The sequence below is a fragment of the Panthera onca genome, chromosome F1, assembly GCF_046562875.1.
Source record: "Panthera onca isolate mPanOnc1 chromosome F1, mPanOnc1 haplotype 2, whole genome shotgun sequence".
NCBI lineage: Eukaryota > Metazoa > Chordata > Mammalia > Carnivora > Felidae > Panthera > Panthera onca.
Window position 1 is genome coordinate 62,578,529 of NC_138355.1, and position 26,713 is coordinate 62,605,241.

General features: G+C 40.9%; 1 protein-coding gene across 1 annotated transcript in view; it reads left to right on the forward strand.

The window, feature by feature from the left end:
* The first annotated feature begins 566 nt into the window (after positions 1-566).
* TMCO1 (transmembrane and coiled-coil domains 1) overlaps positions 567-26,713 on the forward strand; it is a 38,480-nt gene continuing 12,333 nt past the window's right edge. The window contains exons 1-6 of the mRNA XM_060644426.3: positions 567-788; positions 1,181-1,258; positions 5,529-5,588; positions 10,842-10,888; positions 12,686-12,753; positions 22,300-22,444. Of these exons, the coding sequence (XP_060500409.1) occupies positions 719-788; positions 1,181-1,258; positions 5,529-5,588; positions 10,842-10,888; positions 12,686-12,753; positions 22,300-22,444 (468 nt within the window). The 5' untranslated portion in view covers positions 567-718. The remainder of the gene's footprint in view (positions 789-1,180; positions 1,259-5,528; positions 5,589-10,841; positions 10,889-12,685; positions 12,754-22,299; positions 22,445-26,713) is intronic.

Below are 26,713 nucleotides of genomic sequence, written 5' to 3' on the forward strand. Positions count from 1 at the left end.
TCGCCACTCACTGCTCCACTACACCACGTACTCTCCACCGCCCGCGTCTTTGCCTAGAAAGGCCTCTGCTTCCCCGCAACGCACTCCTACCCCTCGAAGCACTGCTCCCATTCCTTTCGCGGCTGTCTCTGACCACCCCCTCAACTGGGTCACAGCAGCCTTCGGGCCACACCTCTCTCAAAACCCTAATCGCACCGTCTGTACAAGTTTCTCTCCTTCGCTAGGACGGGCGTTCCTTGAAGCCAGCAGCCACGACTAACTGATTTCCGCGTTCCCAGCTCCAACTCCGTGGCCTGGCACCTAACGCAGGCGTTCAATAAGCCACCTGACCGGCCGTAGAGGTGTGGCTGGGGCAGAGGTGCGGACGAGCGGGCACAGTGGATTCCGGCAGGAAGGAGGACATCCCAACAGCCAGGGCCGCTGGGCCCAGTCTCGCCGCCGCAGTTCCGGCGCGGCCGCTCAAGGCCCAGCTCTCGCGAGATTAGGCCTGAGCGCCAGCCCTCGGGGCGGCGTGGTTCCCGCTGTGTTCGCGCGGCCACGCAACTCTCCGGAAGTAGCCCTTCCGGCGCCGTGCCCCGGAAGCGGAAGTGTGGCTCCGGGCTGTCAGAGAGCGTTGCTCGGTGGTCCTGAAATCTAGGGAAGCCGTTTTCGCTTCATTTTTGCTGGCTCTCGAGCGCTTCCCCCCTGGCGGGTGGGAGTGCAGAGAGGAAAGCGCAAGATGAGCACCATGTTCGCGGACACGCTGCTCATCGTTTTTATCTCCGTGTGCACGGCTCTTCTCGCCGAGGGTGAGAGCGGCTGCTTCTCTGACGTTTGATCACCTTCCGAGGAGAAGGATCCTAAGGCGCGGGACCGTCGGGCCACCAAGGGAGTGGTCGCGAGCGTTGCTTGCTTAGGGTTGGGATGGGAGGGCTCATCCAGGGAATCGGGGTAACTCGGGAACAGGAGCGGGAGGGGTCGCTAGGGTAGATTTCACTTGCGTATTTGTGGAGACACCTTCATATCATGTCTCCGTTGTTTTGGTTGAAGAGTCCATTGTCTTAACATTCGAAAAAAGTTAGCTGCTGGTAAATATAAAGCAAAAAGTTGAAATCCCTCCTTACCCAGCAGTCACCACTAATAAGTTTGTTGTGAGCGTTATAGACATTTCTCTATTAGCATGTTGCTTTTGATGTTTCAGGCATCACCTGGGTCCTGGTGTACAGGACAGACAAGTACAAGAGACTGAAAGCGGAGGTGGAAAAACAGAGTAAAAAATGTGAGTATGGCAACAGCCTTTAGCTGTAGCTCCCATATATCAAGTTCATTGAGCTCATGCATGTTCACAGTAAATATTTTAGGAGCACCAACCGATACAAAAACTGTATAGGAATACAAAGGTGAATCCGATTTGAATTGGAGCTGGATATAGATATGTGCAGTATTGGATATTTTTATGCAAAACGTGTAATACAAATGGCAGTGCTACGGGACATGAGAAGTACTCGTTATGTGCTGTGGTGGTTCTAAAACAGAGATCCCGTTCACTTTTGAGCAGCCCTGGAAGCGTTTGTGACGCAGATGGCCTTGGTGTCCTCCTTGGGTAGTTAGAAATTGGATAGAGAATGAGATGGGGGAAGGATCGGGGGTGAAGAAAATAGCATGTGTGCAAAAAAAATGTGGGCATTTTAACAAGAAAGTGTGTTTGGGGACCTAGGTCATTATGATTAGTATCAAGGTAAGCAGTGTCTTCAGGGATAAGCCAGGTTTCTGATGTGTGAGGAGGTTGATGGAGTTTGAGGAGAAGGTTAAGAACACGTAGAGTTTGCTGTCTTTGAAATCCAGCAGGAATTCTCCAGGACGCAGCTGAGGGAGCTGCGAGAGGTATTACGTGAATGGTTCCTTCCAGGTTTGATGTGGCTTTCAGTGTCCTTTTCTGCCTTTTAAAGATTAAATATAACTTTTGTATCTTAACATTTCTGTGACTTTCTGTATTCTATGACATACCTTTATGTCTTCATAAGAGTTTATAGGGTTTTCTTCTTTGCAGTATCTCACCTGATCTGCATAGTAGCCATTTATGGTTATGTAAATATTACCGTCTCTGTATAGAAAAGAGATTGAGGCTCGGAAAGGTTAAATGACATACTAATGTCTCAGCAAAGAATTAGAATCCAAACTTCTACTTTTAAAATTATAGTTTGCTGCTCCTTCACTTATTCAATGTGGATAATGTACCTCCACATATAGAAACCAAGCTCATTATCTTTACCTTCACTAATGCGGTCCTCTTGCAGTATTTCCCTATGTGGTGAATGGTACCTCCATGCCTCCGATAGTGCAAACCTGAAACCTTGACTGTGAACCTTTCTTCACTTGACTTTCAGAGTTTGCTCTTATCTTGCTGATCATTCTGTTGCAGTTTCCTTGTTGGTTACTCTTCTTAACCTCCTATTGTTGGTGACTCCAAATTTGTGTTTATCTCTCTTTTTTTTTAATGTTTATTTATTTTCTGAGAGAGAGAGAGACAGAGCACGAGCAGGGGAGAAGCAGAGAGAGGGAGACACAGAATCCGAAGCAGGCTCCAGGCTCTGAGCTGTCAGCACAGAGCCCGACGTGGGGCTTGAACTCACAAGCCAGGAGATCATGACCTGAGCCGAAGCCGGACGCTCAACCGACTGAGCCACCCAGGCGCCCTATTTTTAATCTCTATACTCACTCCCTTGGTGAACTCAATCATGTGCTATATTTGGCAATGGCACCTCAATTTATATCCTGAGCTCTCTCTTCTTAACGTGGGATTCATATATCCCTGTAAAAGCTCACCTTGTGGTGAGCTTAGCATAACATGTAAAGGAGTTGGATCAGTATGTTGTATACCTGAAATGTAACATTATGTGTCAGCTATACTCAAAGAAATTTTTAAAGATTCATGTCTCCGTTTGGTCAATTACACTGTAATGTCTAACACACATTTCAAACCCAGCATATCCAAATTGAATACTTGTTTCTCACTTCCAAGCCTCCTTCCTTGGTAGCAATCGTGATGGCAAGTGTATCCTTCTACTTGCTCAGGCCGTAATCCTTGTGCAATTATCTTTAACTCTTCTCTCACACCCCGCCTCTAAGACTTTTGCACCACCTTCAGATACATTCAGAATCTGACCACTTTTCATCACCTCCATTGATAACTGCCACAGTCCAAGACACCTTCATCCTTTGCATGAATTATTGCCGCAGTCTCCAGCAGGTGTTTCTGTTTACCTGTGGTCTGTCCCCAAGATAACACAGAATGATCCTTTTTAAAGACTCTTGGCTCATGTCCCATCTCTGCTCATAACCCTGTGATGGGGTCCCATTTTCACTCAAGAAGAGCCAAAGTCCTTACAGTGGCCTACAGAGCCTCCCCTATTTCTACTCTGATACACTTTTCCTCTCAACACACTCTGCTTCAACCACACTGACCTGCTTGCTGTTCACTGTGTATCAGCCATACTCCTGTGCTGGGACCTTTCTACTGGCTCTTCCATCTGCCTAGAATGTTCATGTCTCTGATGTCTGCTCAGCCAAGCCTCTTACCTTCAAATCTTTACTCAAAGTTTACTTCTGTGAGTCTTCATTTGACCACTGTCTTTGAAACTGCTTATCTCTTCTCCCACTACTACTCCTCATTTTCCATATCCTGCTCTATTTTTTCCCCCATGGTTCTTGTCACTTTCTAATATATGATTTATTTGTGTATTGTGTTGCTGTTTATTGTTTATCTCCACTTGCTAAAACAAAAGCTTCACTAGGACAGGGTTTTTGTTGTTGTTGTTCTGATATATTCCACGCACCTAGAACAGTGACTGGCACGTACTAAATGTTTCATAAACATTTGCTGATTTGAATACTTTCTTCTCTCACTCTGTATGTGCAGTCTACCCTCAAGTTACTATTCTCCTCTTGGGAAGCTTTCAATCTCTCTACATCCCTCCAGTCCTGCCACCACCACACGGTCTAAACTTGTATCATGTTTCATTTCATCTACTGCAGTAGCCTCCTCATTGGTCTCCCTGCAGCCACTCGAATTTATTGTCTATAGTACATCTAGAGTAATTTTTTCAAGACACAAATCTTATGTTACTTGCCCTTCTTTTGTTTTTTGTTTTGATGTTTATTTATTTTTGAGAGAGAGGGAGACGGAGCACAAGCAGGGGAGGGGCAGAGAGAGAGGGAGACACAGAATCCGAAGCAGGCTCCAGGCTCCGAGCTGTCAGCACAGAGCCTGACTCGGGGCTCGAACTCACAAACAGCGACCTGAGCCACCTAGGCGCCCCTTTAATACAACTTTTAGAAATAATACATGTACTGTACTGTTTGCTAGTAAGGGAAGTATGCTGAGATAATATACAGAACAAAGAACGTAAATAAACTAAAGCTAATTTTTGACATACCTATTCTTAGTGCATTCATAGGTGGACTATGATAGGTGGATAGATCAAAGATAGTAAATATAAAATTTAAATATGTTACATTATTCCTCTTTATTTATTTAAATTTTTTTTAATGTTTATTTTTGAGACAGAGAGAGAGAGACAGAGTGCGAGCAGGGGAGGGGCAGAGAGAGAGGGAGACACAGACTCCAAAGCAGGCTCCAGGCTCTGAGCTGTCAGCACAGAGCCCAATGTGGGGCTCGAACCCACAAACTGTGAGATCATGACCTGAGCCGAAGTTGGACACTTAACCGACTGAGCCACTCAGGCGCCTCGCATTATTCCTCTTTAAAAGGTTACTTTTGCTTTTACTTTTTTTATCATCATATTAATTGAAATGCATCCAAAGAAGTTGGTCTTAGCTTCCTTTGTTTGTTTTTAAGTAATCTCTATGCCCAGCGTGAGGCCCGAACTCATGACCCTGAGACCCAAGAGTCGCATGCTCCGCTGCCTGAGCCAGCCGGGCACCCCGGTCTTAGCTTTTTTGACTCTCCTGATCTCCCTACCTTGTGCATAGGTCTGTCATGGCAGTTTTCTGTACTATAATTGTTATTCGATTGTCTGCCCTCACTAGATTGCTCCTCAGAGGGCAGGGATCATGTTTATCTTTTTATCTACCTAGAACAGTGCCTGTTATTTGGCACCAGTAGCAGAATGAATGAATCCCTACCTTCTGGAGGGGATTGAATATGAGAATGAACTGTAAGTAACCGTAGTTCTCTGAGAGAGCAGAATTTGAAAATCATGCTTAGACTCAACCTAAGGCAATCACCCTCAGCTGATGGCTTAAAAGCCATCTTAGTTTTTATTATGTTCCATCAGTTATTATTATTGTGGCCTTATGTAGTCCATTACAGGTGTTTGGTGATGCTTACAGTATTGTTTTAGCCTTAGATTGCTGTGTCTGCCTTGTCCTGCCACCAGGTGTGGGAGTAGATCAGGTGACTTACTCATGACCATAATCAAAGGCAGGTGTAACTTTCTTGTGAGCTTCTTTCATTGGTTCAGCTGTGGTAAAGCCTCCTTCATTAGCATAATGCATGATTAATTTTTGCCATATTACTGTGTTTACAGTGGAAAAGAAGAAGGAAACAATAACAGAGTCAGCTGGTCGACAACAAAAGAAAAAAATAGGTAAGATGAGTTACTGCTATACACAAAATTTACCAGAAATAAATTTTGGAAATTTGAAAAATTTTAAATTAGAAAAATAAATTCTTAGGTAATGAAAATATAATGTAGTTGTTAGCAGTGGTAACTCATGTTTGTATAATTTTGTGGTTTACAAAGCACTTGAATACATTCCCTTGATTGTCTCTTGTCCATTTTGTAGGATAAGTTCAAGCAATTGCTACTTTTTTCTCTTAGCTTTGAAATTTTAGTTTTTGTAAAATGATGCTGACCGTTGTAGCTTTTGAACTTGGCTGAGGGTTCTTGGCATAGTTTGATAAAAGTGTATTTTTTTTCACATCTGACATTATTTCCAGTTAAGTCTGAGTAACTTGTATTGTTGCCATGGCTTCCTTAATGAGAATTGACTAATGATGGAAATCCACCAGGGGTAGGAAATTTTCTGCTGCGTAATTTTTATCTGATCTGGAGAGTAATACCTGTTTTTGGTTTTTCAGCGTATTTTAGAACTTAATTTCAAAATGTAATTCTGTTCCGAAAAGATAAGTGATGAGATATGATTTGTATTTATACTTTATGATACTTCTTTATTCTGAAATCAGGAAAAAACTGTGAAACTGTGTGTTTGGTTCAGAAACTGTGTCTGCCTAGGTCACTGCCGTTAATTATATCCTAGGAGAGAATTCTATCAAGCTGGACTGTGCTGCCGTCCTGTTCTGATTAAAGCTTTTGAATATAGTGTAGCTGATGGTTTCTAAATGGCTGACTCATTTAGCTCCATGGCAGGACGCTGCTGTAAACTTACTCTGGCTCAGGTGCTCTGGTCGGCACCAGAGAAACAAAAGTAGAAAAAATTCTATTAGAAGTCCATTCAGAGAGGGAAAACCGACCAATGCTGTATGGGAAATACTTTTGTAGGGGTATATTCTGAGTGTTATAAAGGTAAAGAGAAAGGATATTTAAACCAAGCTAGGGGATTCGTTTTTCTTGAAGAGATAATGTTTTAGTTGAATCTTAAAGTTTTAGTGTGAATTAAAGAAAAATGTAAGTAAATAAAATAGTGGTCAGAATTTATTGAGTACTTAACCATCTACAGCACACTGAAGTAAGCACTTTACATGTTGTTGTTTTTTTAAGTTTATTTACTTATTTTGAGAGAGACAGTGTGCACACAAGGTAGGGGCAGAGAGAGAAAGAGAATCCCAAGCAGGCTCCACGCTGTCATCCCAGAGCCCAATACGGGGCTGGATCCCACGAACCCGTGAGATCATGACCTGAGGTGAAATCAAGAGTCCGACACTTAACCGTCTGAGCCACCCACGTGCCCCAAGGCGTCTTTTTAAAAATCAACTTTACCTTTTTATATGTGTCTTTTTTGTCCTGTTCTGTTGGGAATGGTCCCTAGTGAAAAGTGGAATCAGTGGAGTATGTAACACACACCTTAAAATTTTTTTTTACATTTATTTTTGAGAGACACAGTGAGAGCGTGAGTGGGGGAGGGGCAGAGGGAGGAGGAGACAGAATCTGAAGCAGGCTCCACGCTCTGAGCAACAGTTCAGCAGAGAGCCCCATGCAGGGCTTGAACTCACAAACCGTGAGATCATGACCTAAGCCAAGGTCAGATGCTCAACTGACTGAGCCACCCAGGCGCTCCTGTAACGTATGCCTTTTAGGCAGCCTCAGACATAATCAGCTGTTACTTGCCCATGACTAAAATGCCTCATTAGTAGGACTAATGAGAATTAGTCTTAGCTTCTATACCATCTGACTACATCTTGTACAGCTGATCGTGCTCAGCCGTGAATTTATCAGAGCTGGGCAGGAGTGAAGCAAACATCTAAGAAATTTGCGTTTTTTACCTCCTCTAAAATCAAGTGAATATTAACTTATTTCTGAATTATTTAAAACCCAACTAAAACTGCTTTATTTGTATATGGGCAGTACTTAATAACAATTTGAGTTGAAGAATCTTCAAGAACTATAGTAGTGTTGGCATGTTTCATATACCTGTGTTGCTATATTTTTGTTAAGCCATGTATCCATACAGCCTACCTTGACAATACTTAGGGTTATAGTTTCTGTTTGGACATAATTGGAAAAAATGGAATAGAGCTTCAGAAAAACCGTCGCTTTAGTTTGCTCTCAACTTTGAGGCTCTTTTTGCTTTTTCTGCCTCTTTAGGCTACCAGCTTTCTCATAAAGGACTACCCTTCCTAGAAAAGGGTTTTTGGTATGCTTTATCTTCAGATCAACTTTTATTATATTGCTGAGTCATTCATGCAACAATTGTTGAGCACACACTACAATGTTGAGCAACTAACTACATGCCAGTTACTAAGGATACAGAGGTGAAGAAGGCATAGAGGTTCCTTGTCCTCCAAGAGCCTACCATCTAGTTGGGTTTATGGGTATAGAAACAGATCATTATAACAGAATGTACAAATTCAGTGAGTATAATGATAAAGATGAATATGGAATATTCTGGAAGCATAAAGAAAGGACTGCTAATCCAGTGTCTTGAGCCTACATTGTCTAGTACAGCAGCCATTAGCTACGTTTGGCTTTTTTAATTAATTAAATTAAGTTAAAATTTTAGTTCCTCTATCACATTGGGCCACATTTTCTTTTCTCAGGAGCCACATGTAATTTGTGACTACTTTACTGGCGGCACAGATACAGAATATTTTCATATTGTAGAAAGCTCCATAGAATAATGCTGACTAAGGAATCAAGATTTTCAAAAGGAGATGAGACAGCTGAGGCTTAAAAGTTGAGTACTAACTAACTAGGAAGGGGTTGGATAGGGACAGGATAAAACATTCTAGGTAGAAATCCCAGTTGGTCAAGACTGAGGAGTTTTGGGGGATGTGTGGTTCTCAGAGCTAAAATGAGAACAATCCAGGGAAAGTTGGGACAGTTTGTCATCCAAGTAGAAAGGACTTCATGAACAAAGACGTTGAATCCAAAGAAAAACTTCATATAGAGGGTGTTTGGTGTTGCAGCAACATAAAACTTAATGGGTGGGGGGAGGGGGTTAGCAATGAGGCTGCAGAATAAGCAGGGCCAGACGGCCGACTTGCAGGTGACACCGGGACATGCTCTTGAGGATGAAAAGCCATGCCAGAATTTTAAGCGTGGGAGCATCACAATTTTGGTCAGTTCTGCCTTGTGGGTAGATCTAACAGGCAGCTACGTGGAAGATGGATTTGAGGGAGCAAGTTTGGAGGCAGTGAGACGTGCTGGGAGACTTGAAATAACATAGGTAAGAGGGGTTAGAAATCTTCATTCAGATGTGGTAGGAAGGAGGTGAGCAGGGGGAGGGTTTCATAAATATGAGGTAAAATTAATAGGATGTGGTGTTTGGATGAGAAAGTAGGGAGTCAGGGATATGCCCAGGTTTCTAGCATAAGTGCCTTTTATAAGTACCTTTTATTTTATTTTATTTATTTTTAATTTTTTTGAACATTTATTTATTTCTGAGAGACAGATCATGAGCAGGGGAGGGGCAGAGAGAGAGAGGGAGACACAGAATCCAAAGCAGGCTCCAGGCTCTGAGCTGTTAGCACAGAGTCTGACGTGGGGCTCTCTCAGAGCCATGAACCGTGGGATCGTGACCTGAGCCGAAGGCGGATGCTTAACCGACTGAGCCACCCAGGCTCCCCTCTGTAACTTTTTAAAATTTCTTAGCAGTAGTCCCTTCCATCTGTAGTTATTTTAAGCCTACCTTCTCATCATCTCATACCCCAGTCCTTAACCCCACAATTTAAAAATGTCTTGTTACGTTGTAAGAGGACTGCCCGGATAGAAAAAGAGCTCCTTCCCCCAAGATAGACCTCAGCTTCATTGCTTTTCGTTTATTTTCTTCCATATACCTGCAGCATCCCCCTGTCTCCTGTCCATATCCTTTCCTCCCACGGAGAACAAACTGGATAGGAGCAGTTCAGGGCAAGAGATCATATATTCATCCCACTGTGTACTGTTGGGAAACTGCGGTCCGGTCTGCAGGCCAGTCTTCCTGTAGGCCTGTTCTTGATCCTCCTTTCCTTTACCTATCCAAATTTGCTAGCCCTCACACCAATTTATTCTAATGGTAGATTTTTTTTTTTAATTTTAGAGGATATTATATTTTGATTTTATAATCTTCCCGGGAGGGTGGGGATTTTTGTGTGTTTTGCTCATTCATGTATCCCCACTGCTCAGAAAAGTACCTGGCATGTAGTAGGTAATCAATAAGTATTTCTTGAATAAATTAATCCCGGTGATAATAATACATGATCAAAGAGAGCGATAGCATAGTGTATATACAGAATATTGGGCTGGTAGTTGGGAAACTTGGATCTAGTCCTGGCTTATGTGATCTCTGACAAGTCACTTACCCTCTGCAGGGTCTCGGTTTCTTCATAGAAACCATGAAACCCTTTATGTTGATGGGAAGATGGTAAATAAGGGCATTAGCGCACACTTGAGACTTCTTCAGCACCTGGGGTTGTGTGTGTGTAACGACTTTCTTGAAATCTATGTCAAATTTTCTAGCTTTCTAAGTGACTTACCTATAAAACTGTTTATTTGTGGAGTGATTAGTCTGTAATATGAAAGAACTTGAATTTTAAGTGTATCTTGATTGGCTTTTATTTTTTAGACTATGCTCTCTTGAAGAAACTGAAAGGGGGAAAATCATCAGAGATGGTAGTAACTCATAGTTGAAACCTAAGTGCAGTCATTATGTTTACACTTCCCATCAGCGTAGTGTAAAAGTATACCTTAATGTGGAGTTAAAACACTAAATACCAGAGATAATTTTTAACGAATCTGTAAAGATTCTTATTTTAGGGGCACCTGGGTGGCTCAGTCGGTTAAGCGTCCGACTTTGACTTGTGGTTTCGAGCCCCGTGTCGGGCTCTGTGCTGACAGCTCGGAGCCTGGAGCCTGCTTCGGATTCTGTGTCTCCCTCTCTCTCTGCTCCTCCCCCACTTGTGCTCTGTCTCTCTCTGTCTCTCTGTGTCTGTCTCTCTCAAAAATGAATAAACATTAAAAAATTTTTTTTAATTTTTTATTTTATTTAAATTGAAATATTTTAGTGCTCTGATACACTTGAATTGTTTGCTAATATAAAGTATACAGCGTTCCAGGTATTCAGCTCATCTTCTTAAGTGATACTGAGACAGAAGTGCTTTTGTAGTCACCAGTCAGTGACAGTTTAACATCTGCTTTGTGCTCAGCGTTGTGTATATTAACCAGTTCATTAATTCTTTTCAGAGAGGCAAGAAGAGAAGCTGAAAAATAACAACAGAGACCTATCGATGGTAAGAGTCTTAAGTACAATTTTGTGATAAACTACAAAATATTTTTTTAGCAAAAGGCCCTGATTTGCATTAAGTACACCGTACTTACCTTTTCAGAAATTCACCCCATAATGTCCTGGGAGTTCCTGGACCAGACAGAAGTGAAAATATGCTCCTGGGCTTAAACTTTGATTTCAGTAGTAGGAAGAACTCTTCTGGGCTGTCCGGAGCTCATAATTTGTCCCTCTCACACAGTTCTTGATAGCTTCCCCCGTGTGTTTTAAATGAAGTAGTCTGTTTTCTTTTTTATGTGTTTTATTTATTTATTTTGAGAGAGAGAGAAGGAGAGAGAGTTCCAAGCAGGCTCCGCACTGTCAGCACAGAGCCCGACGCGGGGCTCGAACTCACGAACCATGAGATCATGACCTGAGCCGAAGTCGGATGCTTAACTGACTGAGCCCCCCAGGTGCCCCTGAAGTATCTATTTTCTTTTTCTTTTCTCATGTCATTGCTGAGTCTTTGGTTTTCTGGTGACCTGTGTCAGCCCAGTATCTGAGTTGAAGCGTTAGAGATGGCCTTTATTGTTGCCTTTGTTCTTTAGAGGCCTTTTGTCCTGAGTGTCAGGCACACCATAAAGTGTGAAGACAAGTGATTTTATTACCCATTTACTCATTATTTGTAAGCGGTAGAGTTTGTTCAAGCGTGTCTAAGGCATAGGTAGGCTAATTATGTGGCTTGACTAATTTTTCTATTTAATTTCTATATGTTTAACACAGGACATTTGAACTGTGCAACAGTTGCCTTTGCTTACTGAGAGACCTTTGCTATATTATCTTCCGTTTCTTAAAATTCTTACTAATTTAAAGCTGTAACTCAGAAGTGCATCTTTTTGAAAATAACTTTTCTGTTGACATAATTATAAATGTTTATAACACCAAATTCAGAAACTACAGAAAGAAGAGAGAAAAATTACTGATAAGCCTGTCATCCAGAGATAACAGCTATTTTTCTTTTTTAAGTTCGTTTATTTATTTTAAGAGAAAGAACTCGAGCAGGGGAAGTGCAGACAGAGGGAGAGAGAGAGAGAGAGAGAGAGAGAGAGAGAATCCCAAGCACGTTCCGCACTGCCAGTGCAGAGCCCAACTCGGGGCTCGAATTCACGAACCGTGAGATCATGACCTGAGCTGAAATCAAGAGTTGGATGCTTAGCCGAGACACCCAGGTGCCCCCAGAGATAACAACTGTTAATCTTACATTTTTCTGATCTTTTGATTACTTATACTTTTACCACATATGTAATTAAGTAAGAAGGTAGCTGTAAGGAACAGAATACTTAACCAACAATGACTTAAATAGATAAAGATTGTTTAGTTGCTCAAGAAGTCCAGAGTTTGGCAGTCCTGGGCTGGTGTGGCAGGTTAGTAATGTCCTTAAGGACTCTAGATTAAGAATCTAGCCATCCTTAGATTATGGTTGTTCGGTTATTTGATAGTGCTTTACCTTCAGGTTTTATGTTCTTCGTTCCGAGGAAGAAGAATGAGCAAAAGGCCTAACGGGATGCTGGCCAAGTTCATCCCTTTTAAAAATCCCATTCAGTACTTGTAAGTCATTGGCCAGAATTGGGTTGCACGGCTACCCTTATACCATTCATCAGTAGGGGACAAGGAGAAGGGCTTGGAGGTGGAGGGCGGATTAGCCAATAAACAACTTTTTGCCGTGAAGGGCCTTTTAAACATGACATGAAGCCAAAATTTCTGAGGGTGTGCGTTAGTGGCAGTTTTCTTTAGTGTGAAATGACAATTGTTGGTCTTTTTACAGGTCCGAATGAAATCCATGTTTGCAATTGGCTTTTGTTTTACTGCCCTAATGGGAATGTTCAATTCCATGTGAGTAAACTTTAATAATAACATGGTTTTACATCACTGTTGTTGTCTCTGTGTGTGTATGTGTGAGCAGTTAACTTTTTTGGGTAATACTTTATTTTGAAATTTGAAATTTATAGAAAAGTTACAAGAATAATATATCCATTATCCAAATTCACCCATTTTGCTCCACTTTCTTTCTCTTTTTCTGTCTTCCATATCATATATGTACTCATACACACATTTATGTTTTTTTTTTAATTATTCAAGGGTATATCATAGGGTTCATGCCCTTTTACACATAACTACTAAAATGTATATTTCCTACACACATGGACATTCTCTTATATAACTTCGATTCAATTACCAAAATCAAGGAAATTCAATTCTGAGAGAATACAATCATATGAAAACTTTTTCATCCTCTTTAATATTGAGGATATTTTATGTACAAGGTAAAGACCAAGGTATTATGGGGCCTCTAAAAAGAATTTAATATGTCCTGTGTGTTTTTAAGTTATTTACCAGCATCCTGGTTCAAAACGAAGGGGGTCCTACAGAGATGTTTGATGCTTTAACAACTGTTACCTGTATGACAAGAAAGTAAGTTACTATTATCTAAACTGGCAGGTAGCAGGCTTGAGTAATTGTGGAACTACTTTTGGTAGGAACTGGGAAAATATCCAAAGATGACAAGCAGTCATTGATTCCTTGTCAGGGCCCACCTGTATCACCTCTACAGAAAGCAGAATTTCCCTCTCTCCCTCTTTACTCTTTCCTCCTGCTCTTCCTCCCCTGTTCCACTTCTGCCTGTCTCTGCCTCTCCCTGCACCTCCCCACTTCTTCTAGTCCCTTCTTCCCTCCCCACCAGCGCAGTGCCTACTCTGTGCCAGGCACTGTGGTAGGTACTGGAATATAACAAATAAAGCATGGCCCCTGCCATAATCGATTTTATGGGAAGAAAAGATAGATAAACAAATATGTTGATAGATGTTGTAATAGAAATCTGTGTGTATAAAGTGGGGAAAAGAATTGAGTGGCTGTTTTTATTTAGGTGAGGACTAGAGGAGGTGTCCAAAATGGTTTTAATATAAAATTTCCTTTTAGCTAAGGGTCTAAAATCATAGACCTTTAGAGCTGAAAGGGACCTTTGGAAGATGAAATAACTTGCCTGAGGTATCTAAGAGTCTCATGATTTCAGTCTTATAATTCTTTTTTTTTTTTTTTTTTTTTTTTTTTACATTTATTCATTTTTGATATAGAGAGACAGAGCACAAGTTGGGGGAGGGGCAGAGAGAGAAGGAGACACAGAATCTGAAGCAGGTTCCAGGCTCTGAGCTGTCAGCACAGAGCCCGACTCGGGGCTTGAACTTGTGAACCACGAGATCATGACCTGAGCCGAAGTCAGATGCTTAACCGACTGAGCCACCCAGGCACCCCTCTGTCTTATAATTCTAAACTCAGTACTCTTTTTCACTCTGCCATACTTTCTCTCATTTCTTGGATACATATCACCGTGAATTATCAGGCAAAGCAATCATTGAAAGGTTTTATAGTTAACTAGTAAGTGTCCATTTACAATTGAAATACTCAAATATTCTTCTTAAATTGTTACATTCTAGACAGCATAGGCCTGGCTAAGTACTCATCTATACTTAAAAAAATTTTCTTTTAATGTTTATTTGGGAGGGGAGGGGCCAGAGGATCTGAAGCAGGCTCTGTGTTGACAGCAGAGAGCCTGACGTGAGGCTCAAACTCATAAACTGAGATCATGACCTGAGCTGAAGTTGGACGTTTAACTGACTGAGCCATCCAGGCGCCCTTCATTTATACTTTTTAAATTTGATGCTTCACTTCTAGTGTTCTCATACTTCTGATTTTTTAAATAATATTTTTAAGGTTAATGCAGTGTGTGTGTGTATCTATTCTGATTGGCCTTAGCTTTATTGTGTGATTTTTGTGACAGATTTCAGTCCTGCCCTACTAGAGGTTCAGCATTTTGTTTTATTCCTTAGTTTTATGTTTGTTTGTCTTTTACCAAACTTATGTTTATGTCTCCCTCTAGTAGACTGTAAGTTCCTATAGCTTCCCATGTAACAGTTTTTATATCCTTAGGGTTTCAGGGCTTACGTAGATATTTACCGAATAAATTAAAAAATAGTTGTAAATATACACCCCAGTTTCCTCATTCATGGTTTCTGTACTATTCTGAGGTAAGAATTTGATCCCATTGAAATGTGAATCAAAACAAAAAAATTTTTTTTTAATGTTTTATTTATTTTTGAGAGAGAGAGAGTGCGAGCAGGGGAGGGGAAGAGAGAGCGGGGACAGAGGACGCATAGCCAGCTCCACGCTCCCAGCAGTGACCCCAATGCGGGGCTTGAACTCACGAGCCATGAGATCATGACCTGAGCCGAAGTCAGACACTCAGCTGACGAAGCCCCCCAGGTGCCCCGTGAATCAAAAAAATTTAAATTATGGGGCAACTGGGGGGCTCCATCAGTTGAACGTGCAGCTCTTGATTTTGGCTCAGTTCATGGTCCAAGGGATGTCGGATTGAGCCCCTCATCAGGCTCTGTGCTAAGTGTGGAGCCTGCTTGGGATTCTCTCTCCCTCTACCCCTCTCCCCGCTCACATGTGCGCGCTCTCTCTCTCTCTCTCTCTCTCTCTCTCAAATAAAAACAAACAAACAACTGATTAGTGAATCAGTTGCAGTGGAACCAAATTCTCAAAAGTATGAGTCTGAATGTAGTTGATGAAAATGTCTTCTACTAACTCTTTGGTCATAGCTTATTTTAGCCCCAGATAGCTCAAAGTGTCCTTTAATAAGATAGACTAATCTCAGCAATAAATGTTGTATTGAGAGTGTTTATTTCAGTATTAACACATCAATAGTGTTTGGAAAAAAAGATACAGAATTGTGTACATTCTGTTGACAGGTCAATAATGTAAATCTAATTTTCAAAGACTGTATGTCTTTACTGATAAGAGTGTTGACATTAGGTTTAAGTAGGGAGAAGTCTTGACTTGTAATCTAAGTTGTGAAACATGGAAATGGATCATTTGGCTTATGTTCATTATTTACAGTAGGAGGTAATATTAGATTATCTTTTTAGAAGAATTTGCCAGTTCTTTCATTTTTTTCTGTAGTTAAAACTAGAGCTTGGCATGCAGTTTTGATTTGAATCCATAGTTGGTTTAGTTGCTAAATGAAGCTAATACGTTTGATTATAATCATGGAATCACATAACCACAAAGTATCATAACATGTTTTTCATTTGCCTTCCTTTGATTTTCTCGCTCCAGTTTTCAGTTTTCCATGAGTGCTCTGTGTGAATATTTATAGTAGGTTTCAACTATTTTTAATGTTTATTCAGGTTGAAAAGCTGGCATGCCATTTTTTTGGTGCCTCTCACTGTGGGAGGTAAAAGAAAATTGCCCAGTCTAAGCTCTCAAGCAGCTTCCTGCCTTCAAATGGAATAGACATCTATATAGGAAATATTGATTTACGAGTTAAAAACTGTTTGTTCTTATGTAGCAGCCATCGTAATTTGTCGAAGGTCCATTATAGAGGTCTCTTAGAGAGAGAAATTCTATAACAATAACACCCTATCCCAACTATATTTTTCCCTTTTCTTGGGCTACAGAGCAGCCTGGCCCTGGGCCTCGGAGAGGCATATTTCTGTTTATGTTATTGCTGAGACTCACTTGCAACCCATCATGTTCTCTGCCACAGCAGCATTCTTCCTGATACCTGTGTGTCTTTCAGTGGGTACTCCTTTCTAGTCACCTGGAACTGAAGGCTTTGTAGCTTCCCTCCGTCTCCTTTCTTTCTTTCAGCTCACATTTCTTGTGTATCCAGCCTGTCCCAAATTTATCCCAAGTTATCTCTAATACTGTCAGCCCTCTCCTCCATCGGTTAACGGTTCCTGTGGACTCTGACCCCTCTGTGTCTGTCCAGTCATCCATCCGTCTATCCATTCTTTCCTTTCTCCTTCCCTTCCTCTCTTTCTCCCACCTCCCTCTCCTCTTTCTGTCCGTGCAACACCAGCTCTCCTAGTTTCAGCATGTTACCTTTCCTCTCTGCTACTACCCTTAACCTTGGGCGTAGCAGTAGCTTCCTCGCTGTTCTCTCTCCTCAGGTGTCCTGTCATGGCAGCATTAAGTTAACCATCACCAAAAGCATGTTCCTCATTGCCTAACGACCACACTGCTGCTGATGGAATAGTAACTGTGTGTTGGCCACTGTGCTAAACACTTAACTTTTGTTGCCTTTGTCATCTTAACAGCCTTCTTTTTTTTTAACTATTTATTACTGAAGCCACAGTTTCTTAATTAATTAGTTAATTAATGAAAGAGAGCGAGCAAGCAGGGGAGGGGTAGAGAGAGGGGGACAGAGGATCCAAAGCGGGCTCTGTGCTGACAGCAGAGAGCCCGATGCCGGGCTTGAACTTCTGAACCATGAGATCATGACCTGAGCCGAAGTCCAAGGCTTAACTGACTGAGCCCCCCAGGCGCCCCTTAACAGCCTTCTGAGCTGAGGATTATAGTCTTTCTTTTACTGACGAGAATGTGAAACTCCCAAGTTATTTAACTTGCCCAAGGTTTCAAAGCTAGTAAACGTTGAACTGGGATGTAGTTCATGTGTCTCTGACTCTAGTCCTTACATAGCATTGTGCTGCTCTGACTGACTACTGACTTAAGTCCAAATTCCATAACCTGCCTTTCACAGCATTCCATGCTTTGGCCAAAGCCTGTTTTTCAAACTTTGTTTCTTTTTATCGCCTACCAACTATTGTGTTCTAACTGCACTGTTCACTGTTCCTGAGACACACATTCTTTCGCATGAATTTTAGAATCACTTATGTCCCAGTGTCCCCTACAATAATCTCATTTGAGTTTTGACTTAAATTTTATTAAATTTATACATTAATTTTGAAGTGTTAGACACCTTTATCATTTTTCATATTCTCTTCTAGGAACATGGTGTTTCGCTAAGTTTGCTTTATGTGCTTTTGTGGTTACTTTCCAAATAAGTATTGTATATATTTTGTATTGTCTAGCGCGTTACTACTCGTATAAAAGCAAGCCACCAGTTTTTGTCATTTTATTTTGTAACTGACCATCTTGCTGAACTCTAATAGATTCTAGGATTTAATTTGGTTCTCTGATTTTCTAGATAGATAATCATATGATCAGACAAATAACTTGTTCTCATTCTTTCTAAATTTCCTCCTCCCTCCTTTCTCCCTGCTGTCTCCTTCTCTCTAGTTCTAAGCTGAATTGAACTAGAACAATTGGAAGAGGGTCAAAAACTTAATAATGAAATACCAAAAGATAGTCCAGAAGGGGCACCTGGCCGGCTCGGTTGGTGGGGCATGCAACTCTTGATCTTGGGGTTGTGAGTTTGAGCCACATGTTGGGCGTAAAGATTACTTAAAAATAAAATCTTTAAATAAAGGGGTACCTGGGTGGCTCAGTCAGTTAAGTGTCCGACTTTGGCTCAGGTCATGATCTCATGGTTCATGGGTTCAAACCCTGCGTCGGGCTCTGTGCTGATAGCTCAGAGCCTGGAGTTTACTTCAGATTCTGTGTCTCCCTCTTTCTCTGCCTGTCCCCAGCTCGTGCTCTGTCTCTCTCAAAAATGAATAAATGTAAAAAAAAATTTTTTTGAATCAGATTATTTGTTTTTTGCTATTGAGTTTGCATTGTATTGTATTTTGAGTAATAGCTCCTTAGTCAGATGTATGGTTTGCAGATTTTTTTCTCCTAATCCATAGGTTGCCTTTTCCTTTTCTTGCTTGCTTGTTTCTTTTGCTGTGCAGAAGCCTTTTCATTTAATGTAGTCCCACTTGATGATTTTTGTTGCTCGTGCTCTTGGTGTCATACCCAGAAAATGATAGCTGATGTCAAGGAGCTTTTTCTCCACATTTTCTTCTAGAATTTTTTTTTTTAATCTTAATTTTTGTAAATTCTTTTTTAAATTTTTTTTTTAACACCCAAGTTAATTGGCATATATAGTGCAACAATGATTTCAGGAGTGGATTCCTTACTGCCCCTTACCCATTTAGCCCATCCCTCTCCCACAGCCCTTCCAGTAACCCTGTGTTTGTTATCCATATTTAAGAGTTTCTTATGTTTTGTCCCCCTCCCTGTTTTTTTTTTTTTTTTTTCATTTTTTAAATGTTTATTTATTTTTGAGAGAGACAGAGCATGAGCGGGAGAGGGGCAGAGAGAGAGGAAGGCACAGAATCTGAAGCAGACTCCAGGCTCTGAGCTGTCAGCACAGAGCCCAACGTGGGGCTCAGTCTCACAAACCCTGAGATCATGACCTGAGCTGTAGTCACATGCTTAACCGAATGAGTCACCCAGGCACCCCAGCCCCGTTTTTATATTATTTTTGCTTTCCTTCCCTTGTGTTCATCTGTTGTGTGTCTTAAAGTCCTCATATGAGTGAAGTCATATGATATTTGTCTTTCTCTGACTACTTTCACTTAGCATAATACCCTCCAGTTCCAGTCACACAACACAGTTGCAAATGGCAAGATTTCATTCTTTTTGATTGCTGCGTAATACTCCATTGTATATATCTATACCACCTCTTCTTTATCCATTCATCCATCGATGGACATTTGGGCTCTTTCCATACTTTGGCTATTGTTGATAATGCTGCTGTAAACTTTGGGGTGCATGTGCCCCTTCAAAATAGCATACCTGTATCCCTTGAATAAATACCTAGTAGTGCAATTGCTGGGTCGTGGGGTAGTTCTATTTTTAATTTTTCGAGGAACCTCCCTACTGTTTTCCAGAGTGGCCGCACCAGTTTGCATTCCCTCTTCTAGGAGTTTTATGGTTTCAGGTCTTACATTTCAGTCCTTAATTCATTTTGAGTTCATTTTTGTGAGTGGTATCAGATAGAGGTCTAATATCATTCTTTTGCATGTGGCTGTCCAGTTTTCCCAGCACCATTTATTGAAGAGACTATCCTTTTCCCATCAAGTATTCTTGGCTCCCTCGTCAAATATTAGTTGACTTATATGAGTGGGTTTATTTTTCAGCTCTCAATTCTGTTCCCCCAGCCTGTTGATCTGTTTTTATGCCAGTACAATATTGTTTTGATTATTATAGTTCTGTAATGTAGTTTGAAATCAGGATGTGTGATACCTCCAGCTTTGTTCTTTCTCAAGATTGCTTTATCTACTCAGGGTCTTTTGTGGTTCCATATGAATTTTAGGATCATATTGCCGTTGGAATTTTGATAGATATTGTATTGAATCTGTAAATGGCTTTGTGTAGTATAGACATTTTAACAATATTAACTCTTCCAATCAATGAACACAGATATATTTTCATTTATTTGTCTTTTTCACCTTATTTCTTAAAAATTTTTTTGATGTTTATTTTTGAGAGAGAGGGAGCACAAGTAGGAGAGGGGGCAGAGAGAGAGGGACAGAGGATCCAAAGCAGGTTCCACACTGACAGCAGAGAGCCCAATGTGGGGCTCAGACTCACGAACCGCGAGGTCATGACTAAGCTGAAGTCTGGCTGCTCAACTGACTGAGCCATCATCAATTTATTTCATCAATGTCTTAGAGTTTTCACTGTACTCCTTGGTTATGTATATTCCTAAGTATTTTGTTTTTGATGCTATTGTAAGTAGGATTGTTTTCTTTGTTTCTTTATGATATAGCTCATTGTTAGTGAATAGAAATGCATAGAATTATGATTTTTGTGTCCTGAAACTTGTCTGAATTTGTTTACTGGTTCTAAAAGGCTTTGTTTGTTTGTTTGTTTTTGTTACAATTTCAAGTTGAAAATAACAGAATAAAATGACTATATGTGATTAATTTATTGGGTTTGTATGTTAGTGATAAGAGGGGATAGACAGCTTATATGTGTTCTGTCCCTTCTCCTCGCGGTCTGACTCTCCAGTAGGACAGTCACAGCAGCGTACCTGGAACACCATATTGTGTGCAGTTTGGAACCAGACGATATGGGGGCAGTTGCATTTAATATTTCTTCTGAGAGAATGGGAGTGTCTTCTGAAAAAATTATTACTTTTGTTTTGCTTTTGTGCGCTTAGGAGAGAATGACGGTGATTACTTCAAGCAGATCTTTAAATACTTGTGTCGTATATAAGTCGACTCACTTCGTGATTGAGCCGTTTCCTGTGTAAATATATACTGGGAAGGCAACTGGCAGTAGTAAGTGGACGGTCATGTATATAGAAGATGTCAGATTCATTCTATTCTGTATTTACAGGACAGTTGTGTAAGAAGCTCTTTAGAAGCACGGTAGTTGGTCTGGATATTTAGGGATTTTTTCTCCCCCAAAGACAAAGGTGGTATTTCTACTTCTCTTTTCCCTCTCCCTCCATAGAAACAGTCTAAATACCAAGTGTTTTTCTAAGAGGGCATTTTCTAGCCGCTTTAATTGGAATTAAAGACTGTCTGCATAATTCAGCTATGTTATAAAGTATCACTATCCTTAATCACGTTAATTTTTATAATTATTGACCGATTATACAACTTATTCATAGGAAAGTAAAGAAGAAACTCAACATAAATGCTGATATGTATCTTTTTAGAACTGTTTTCTAAGCTTTTCTCTTTCAGGAACATTTTTCTTTTCTATTTTAGAAAAAGTAAAAAGAAAACTCTCAAACACTAACAGTATGTTAAAAGTTATGTCTAAATATTGTGTATGCATCTTAAGCATCTACTTTTTTCATTCACCGCTATATAGTCCATGAATTTCTATTTAGAAATATTCAGCCTGTTTAATGTGTGTATTGGGAATCTCTGAGTCTTGTAAAGAGGGTTCTTAAAGTCTCCTTGGTGCCACGGTTCAGAACAGCGATTCTCAAAGTCTGGTCTGGGGCTCCCTGGACCTCCTTGAGACTCTGAGGAGGCCCTTGAGATGAAAATTACCGCCGTCATAATTGTAAGATGTTCCCCCCCCCACCTTTTTTACTCTTATTCTCTTATTAGTGTGCAGTGGAATTTCCCAGAGGCTTCAAGGTTTCATGGTGTAACCCTGCAACAGCCTGAATACTGAAGCAGCTATGCGAATTCAGCAGTGTTCTGTTAAACCAAACAGTAAAGATAGTTGCCAAAAGAAAAAAAAAAAGAGCCTTTCTTCTCACTAGATTCTTTTTGGTTTTGTAAAAGATATTTTTCATAAAAAATATTTGTGTTAACATAATGAATTTCTCACTACCTTTTAAATGATTTAATACATATTTTAACATTTTTCAGTTTTAATTTATAAAGCAGTAAATATGGATAGATATAACCTTTAAACAATGTAGGGTTCTCAAATAAATTTTCAGAATGTTAAAGGGTTCTGATGCTGAAACAATTAACAATCATTAGTTTAGAAAAAGATTGATGGGAAAAAATCTAGGTCTTTCCCTACATCCTTGTTCAGTACGTCTCTTTTTAGAATATCACTCTTTGTTTTTTAGAGATCAAGGGACTTAGAGTTCTATTTCTGTCTCATATTCTTCCCTGGAACTAAGAAGCTTGTCAGTCTTCTAAAAATAACAATTCCTTGTTTTTTCCTTTTTAGATTTGATGGTAGAGTGGTGGCAAAGCTCCCTTTCACCCCCCTTTCCTACATCCAAGGACTGTCTCATCGAAACCTGCTTGGGGATGACACCACGGACTGTTCCTTCATCTTTCTGTATATTCTCTGTACCATGTCAATTCGACAGGTGAGTGACCGTATCCACTATTAAATATACGTATCCTTCCTTGCTCTCACACCCTAAGTTCGCTTTTGCTTCTTTAATACTGACAATGTTTCAGAACCCCAGTGGATCCTCTAAAGCTGTTTTATTTTTATTTATTTATTTTTTAATTTTTTTTTTAACGTTTATTTATTTTTGAGACAGAGAGAGACAGAGCATGAACGGGGGAGGGTCAGAGAGAGGGAGATACAGAATCTGAAACAGGCTCCAGGCTCTGAGCTGTCCGCACAGAGCCTGACGTGGGGCTCAAACTCACGGACCGCGAGATCATGACCTGAGCCGAAGTCGGCCGCTTAACCGACTGAGCCACCCAGGCGCCCCTCTAAAGCTGTTTTAAATGTGTGTCTAGTTACTATGTGGTAGCCATGAAGTGAAACATGGTTTCCATATCCCATGTTTAGAGCTCTTAGGTTCCTTTTTCATTCCAGTCATCTAAAGATACAAAAATAAAGAGCGGGTTTGGTCTTCTCAGTGTCGTCTCTTCCTTATTACATACCACTGCCTTCTGGCACTTCAGGAACACAAACAAATGTAGTAATTTGGTGATTTTTAGAATATTCACAGTTGAGATACTCAAGTCGGTGTTAGAGAATTTACATTTGGTCACCAGGATTGTAAGACATTCATAGTAAAAAAGGGTAAGAGCCAAGAGAGAAGTATGGATAGTTGGGGGAACCCGGACAGAGACAGGACATTTGAATAGTTGGGGAAGATTCAGTCAGAAAGGTTTAGAGAATGAAGTGGCTTTTGAGATAGGACTTTAAAAAGCAAGAAGAGTCATGATCTCGTGGTTCGTGAGTTTGAGCTCTGCATCAGGCTCTGTGCCGACAGCACGGTCAGTACAGAGCCTGCTTGGGATTCTCTCTCTCCCTCTCTCTCTCTGCCCCTCCCCTGCTCACTCACTTTCTCTCTTTCTCTCTCAAAATAAATAAATATACTTAAAAAAAATTTTTTTTAAAGTGAGAAGAGTCCCTGGCTCAAACATTTTATATTTCAGTTTATATATTCAGTTTATAAATAAATAAAATATTTATTTATTTACTCATTTTGAGAAGGAGAGAGCAAGCAGGGGAGGGGCAGAGAGAGAAGGAGAGAGAGAACTAAGCAGGCTCCACTGTCAGTGGACAGCCCCATGCCGGGCTCCCTCTTACAACCACGAGATCATGACCTGAGCCAAAAGCAAGAGTCAGATGCTTAACGAGCTGAGCCACCCGGGGTCCCTATGTTTCAGTTTTTGAAATACTACCATTCAGCAGGCATTTCAGTGGGGAGATTGGCGCATGAGAATTCTTCTGAATACTGTCAGTGGCAGCAGATTTTTTGGTTGACCTGGCATGTGAGAATAAGTAGGAAATGGAATAATAGTTTGAAGCTTACAAAGGTCTTCGTGATCTTACTGCTTAATGCTTTCCCCACCTCCTCTCTCATCCAACCCTGCAGCCATTCTCACTTGCCTGACAATTTCCGTGTCCCGCTCACCCACATTTGCTTTTTGTGAATGCTCTTCGCTCTCTCTGGCTGCCTCCCCCTCGTCCTTTTGCAGATTAAATGCAACCGGGTCTCAAGTCTCCTGGCATCATTTCTGACATTTAACTACTTTCTGAAGGATAGATTTGAGAAGGCCCTGATGAGGTGAAGGAAAGTCAGAAGCCTATCTGAATTGTCTAGCAAAACATCATCATATTCCGAACTACTACGGTGATGAGAGGGATGGAAGGGAGGGGCAGGTTGGGACCTACATGGAGGGAAAGCAGCAGAACTGAGTGAGGGAGAAAGGAGAAACTCAGGTGAGCCCCAGGTATGGCTTTGGTGACCAAATGTAGACTGGTCTCACGAAGAGGGTGGGAATTGAGGAAAGAAGAGCAGGTTGGTTAGAAGATGAGCGGTTTGAGATGTTTATGGGGCAACTAAGTGGGCATGTCTGGCAAAAGTTGTACACTTGTGTGGCTGCGATGGGGTGTAGGCTACGTGCCTTGAAAATGTCTCTTCAGTGAAGCATTGTGTTTGGCTTAACCAAAGGTGAAAGCCAAGACAGTGACAACACAGATCTCTTTTGTTGGTTTAGCGGAGGTCCGTTGCGTTCCAGAATATTGTTCTTAAATGTGATTATTTAAATCTGAAACTTTTAAATTGGAGCTGTGTCCAAATAGTAATAAAACACAATGATGTATACATTCCACTTTAAGCAACAAAGAGCAGTTCTGCTTTAATTACATTCAGATGTTAATGCTTTATGTGTGACAACTCAAAATAGTCACTTAAAAAAAAAGTTTTTGAATGTTTATTTTTGAGAGAGAGAGAGAGAGAGAGAGAGCGCAAGCAGGGGAGGAATGGGGGTGGGGGTGGGGTTGGGGAGGACACAGAATCCAAAGCAGGCTCCAGGCTCTGAGCTGTCAGTGCAGAGCCCGATGTGGGGCTCGAACTCACGAGCTGTGAGATCATGACCGGAGCCAAAGTTGGACACTTAACCAACTGAGCCACCCAAGCACCCTGACAACATTTTAGATGGGACATTTGCACTGCTACCTGGCCATTGCTCCCCAGAATCACCGTCTGAAACTGTAGAGTTTTAAAACTGAAATAAATGTTAAGAATGATGGGGCATCCGGGTGGCAGTCAGTCTGACTGCCACTCAGGTCATGATTTCATGGTTCGTGAGGTCAAGCCCCGCGTCGGGCTCTGCGCTGACAGTTCAGAGCCTGGAGCCTGCTTCGGATTCTGGGTCTCCCTCTCTGCCCCTCCCCTGCTCACGCTTGCTCTCTCTCTCTCTCTCTCTCTCTCTCAAAAATAAATAAAACATTAAAAAAAAATGATAGTTGAGGATGTTCACCTCAAGCTGGTATTTAAACTCCTTTCAGATATTTCAGAAAGTCTGGTGAGGTGTTTGTTTAGCAGTTAATTTTATCAGGAATGCAGTGCTCATTTACCATGGTGGTCAGCGGTTTTTTTCTGTTAAGGTCTGGATAGTAAATATTTTTGTGTTTAATATACTCTGTCATAACTGCTCAGCTCTGCCATTATAGTAGGAAAACAATCATAGACAGTATGTAAATGAATGAGAGTGGCTGTGTTCCAACAAAACTTTGTTTACAAAAACCGGCAAGGGGCCAGCGACAGTCTGCTAATCCCTGAAGGTTCAGGCAGAGACTTGCAGCTGCTCAACTCTGCCATTAGACTATGAAAGCGCCATAGACAATGTGTAGACGAACATGACTGCGTTCCAGTAAGCCTTTGTTTATAAAAACAGGCGGTGGACCAACACGATATATCTTAACTCCTGAGGACTATAGTGCACAACATGTGCTACAAAGTTAAAATAGAATAGTAGATCCTAGACAGGTACAGCTTAATAAAATAATTGTTTATTGAGTACAGAGAAATGGAGGAAAGGGGCAGTGAAACACACACACACACACACACACACACACACACACACACGCACACAAATAATCAATGTGTTTTGAGCCAGGGAGGATACGTACTCATTTTTTTTTTTTTACTTGTCCAGTTCTGTGCGCTGATACTAATAAGAGAAAAGTATACAAGAGCTGTAGTATTGCATAGCTAACATAACAGTGTTGTATTTGAAAGATTTATTTCTTTTGGTATACGGTTATCTTCCCCAAGACTAATGGTGAGTTCTAACTTGTTGCTGCGTCCTGACTGCTGGTCATCTTGGGCAAATAATTTAATTATCCAGTTTTATACAAGGTATTCTAATATATTCAAAATCTTAGAAAAATCACCCAAATGACCTGCTTTTATAATTTTTACTTCACTGGCTGCAGATGGTTTCTGTACCTGTTCCTCACTGATTATTAGCGTATATACTGGAGGATTGTGAACTTACATCGGGTCTAACACACCTTAGCATTTGAAGTGTTATTATGGAATATATGCCTCTTTTTTCTTTAATTACAATGTTTGTTAGCTTGCTATTTCTATGTTTTGTTTTGTTGTTTTGTTTGCTTTATAGGATCTTAGGTTACCTGATAATAGACTATATACAGATGCCTATGAAATGAGCAGCCATAAAATACGAGGCTTTCAGAAATTCAACTTATAGACGTACTGTCATTTCCCCAACGAGGCCATTCTTAGGCACGGAAGTAGGCCACTTGATTTCAGATATACCCGTGGCATAAAGTAGTTTTAAGAGAACGTAATGAATTGGGTTTTTTTGCTTGCCTGTTTTGGGATGTGAAGTGGAGTACGTGATGGGGAAACTAATAT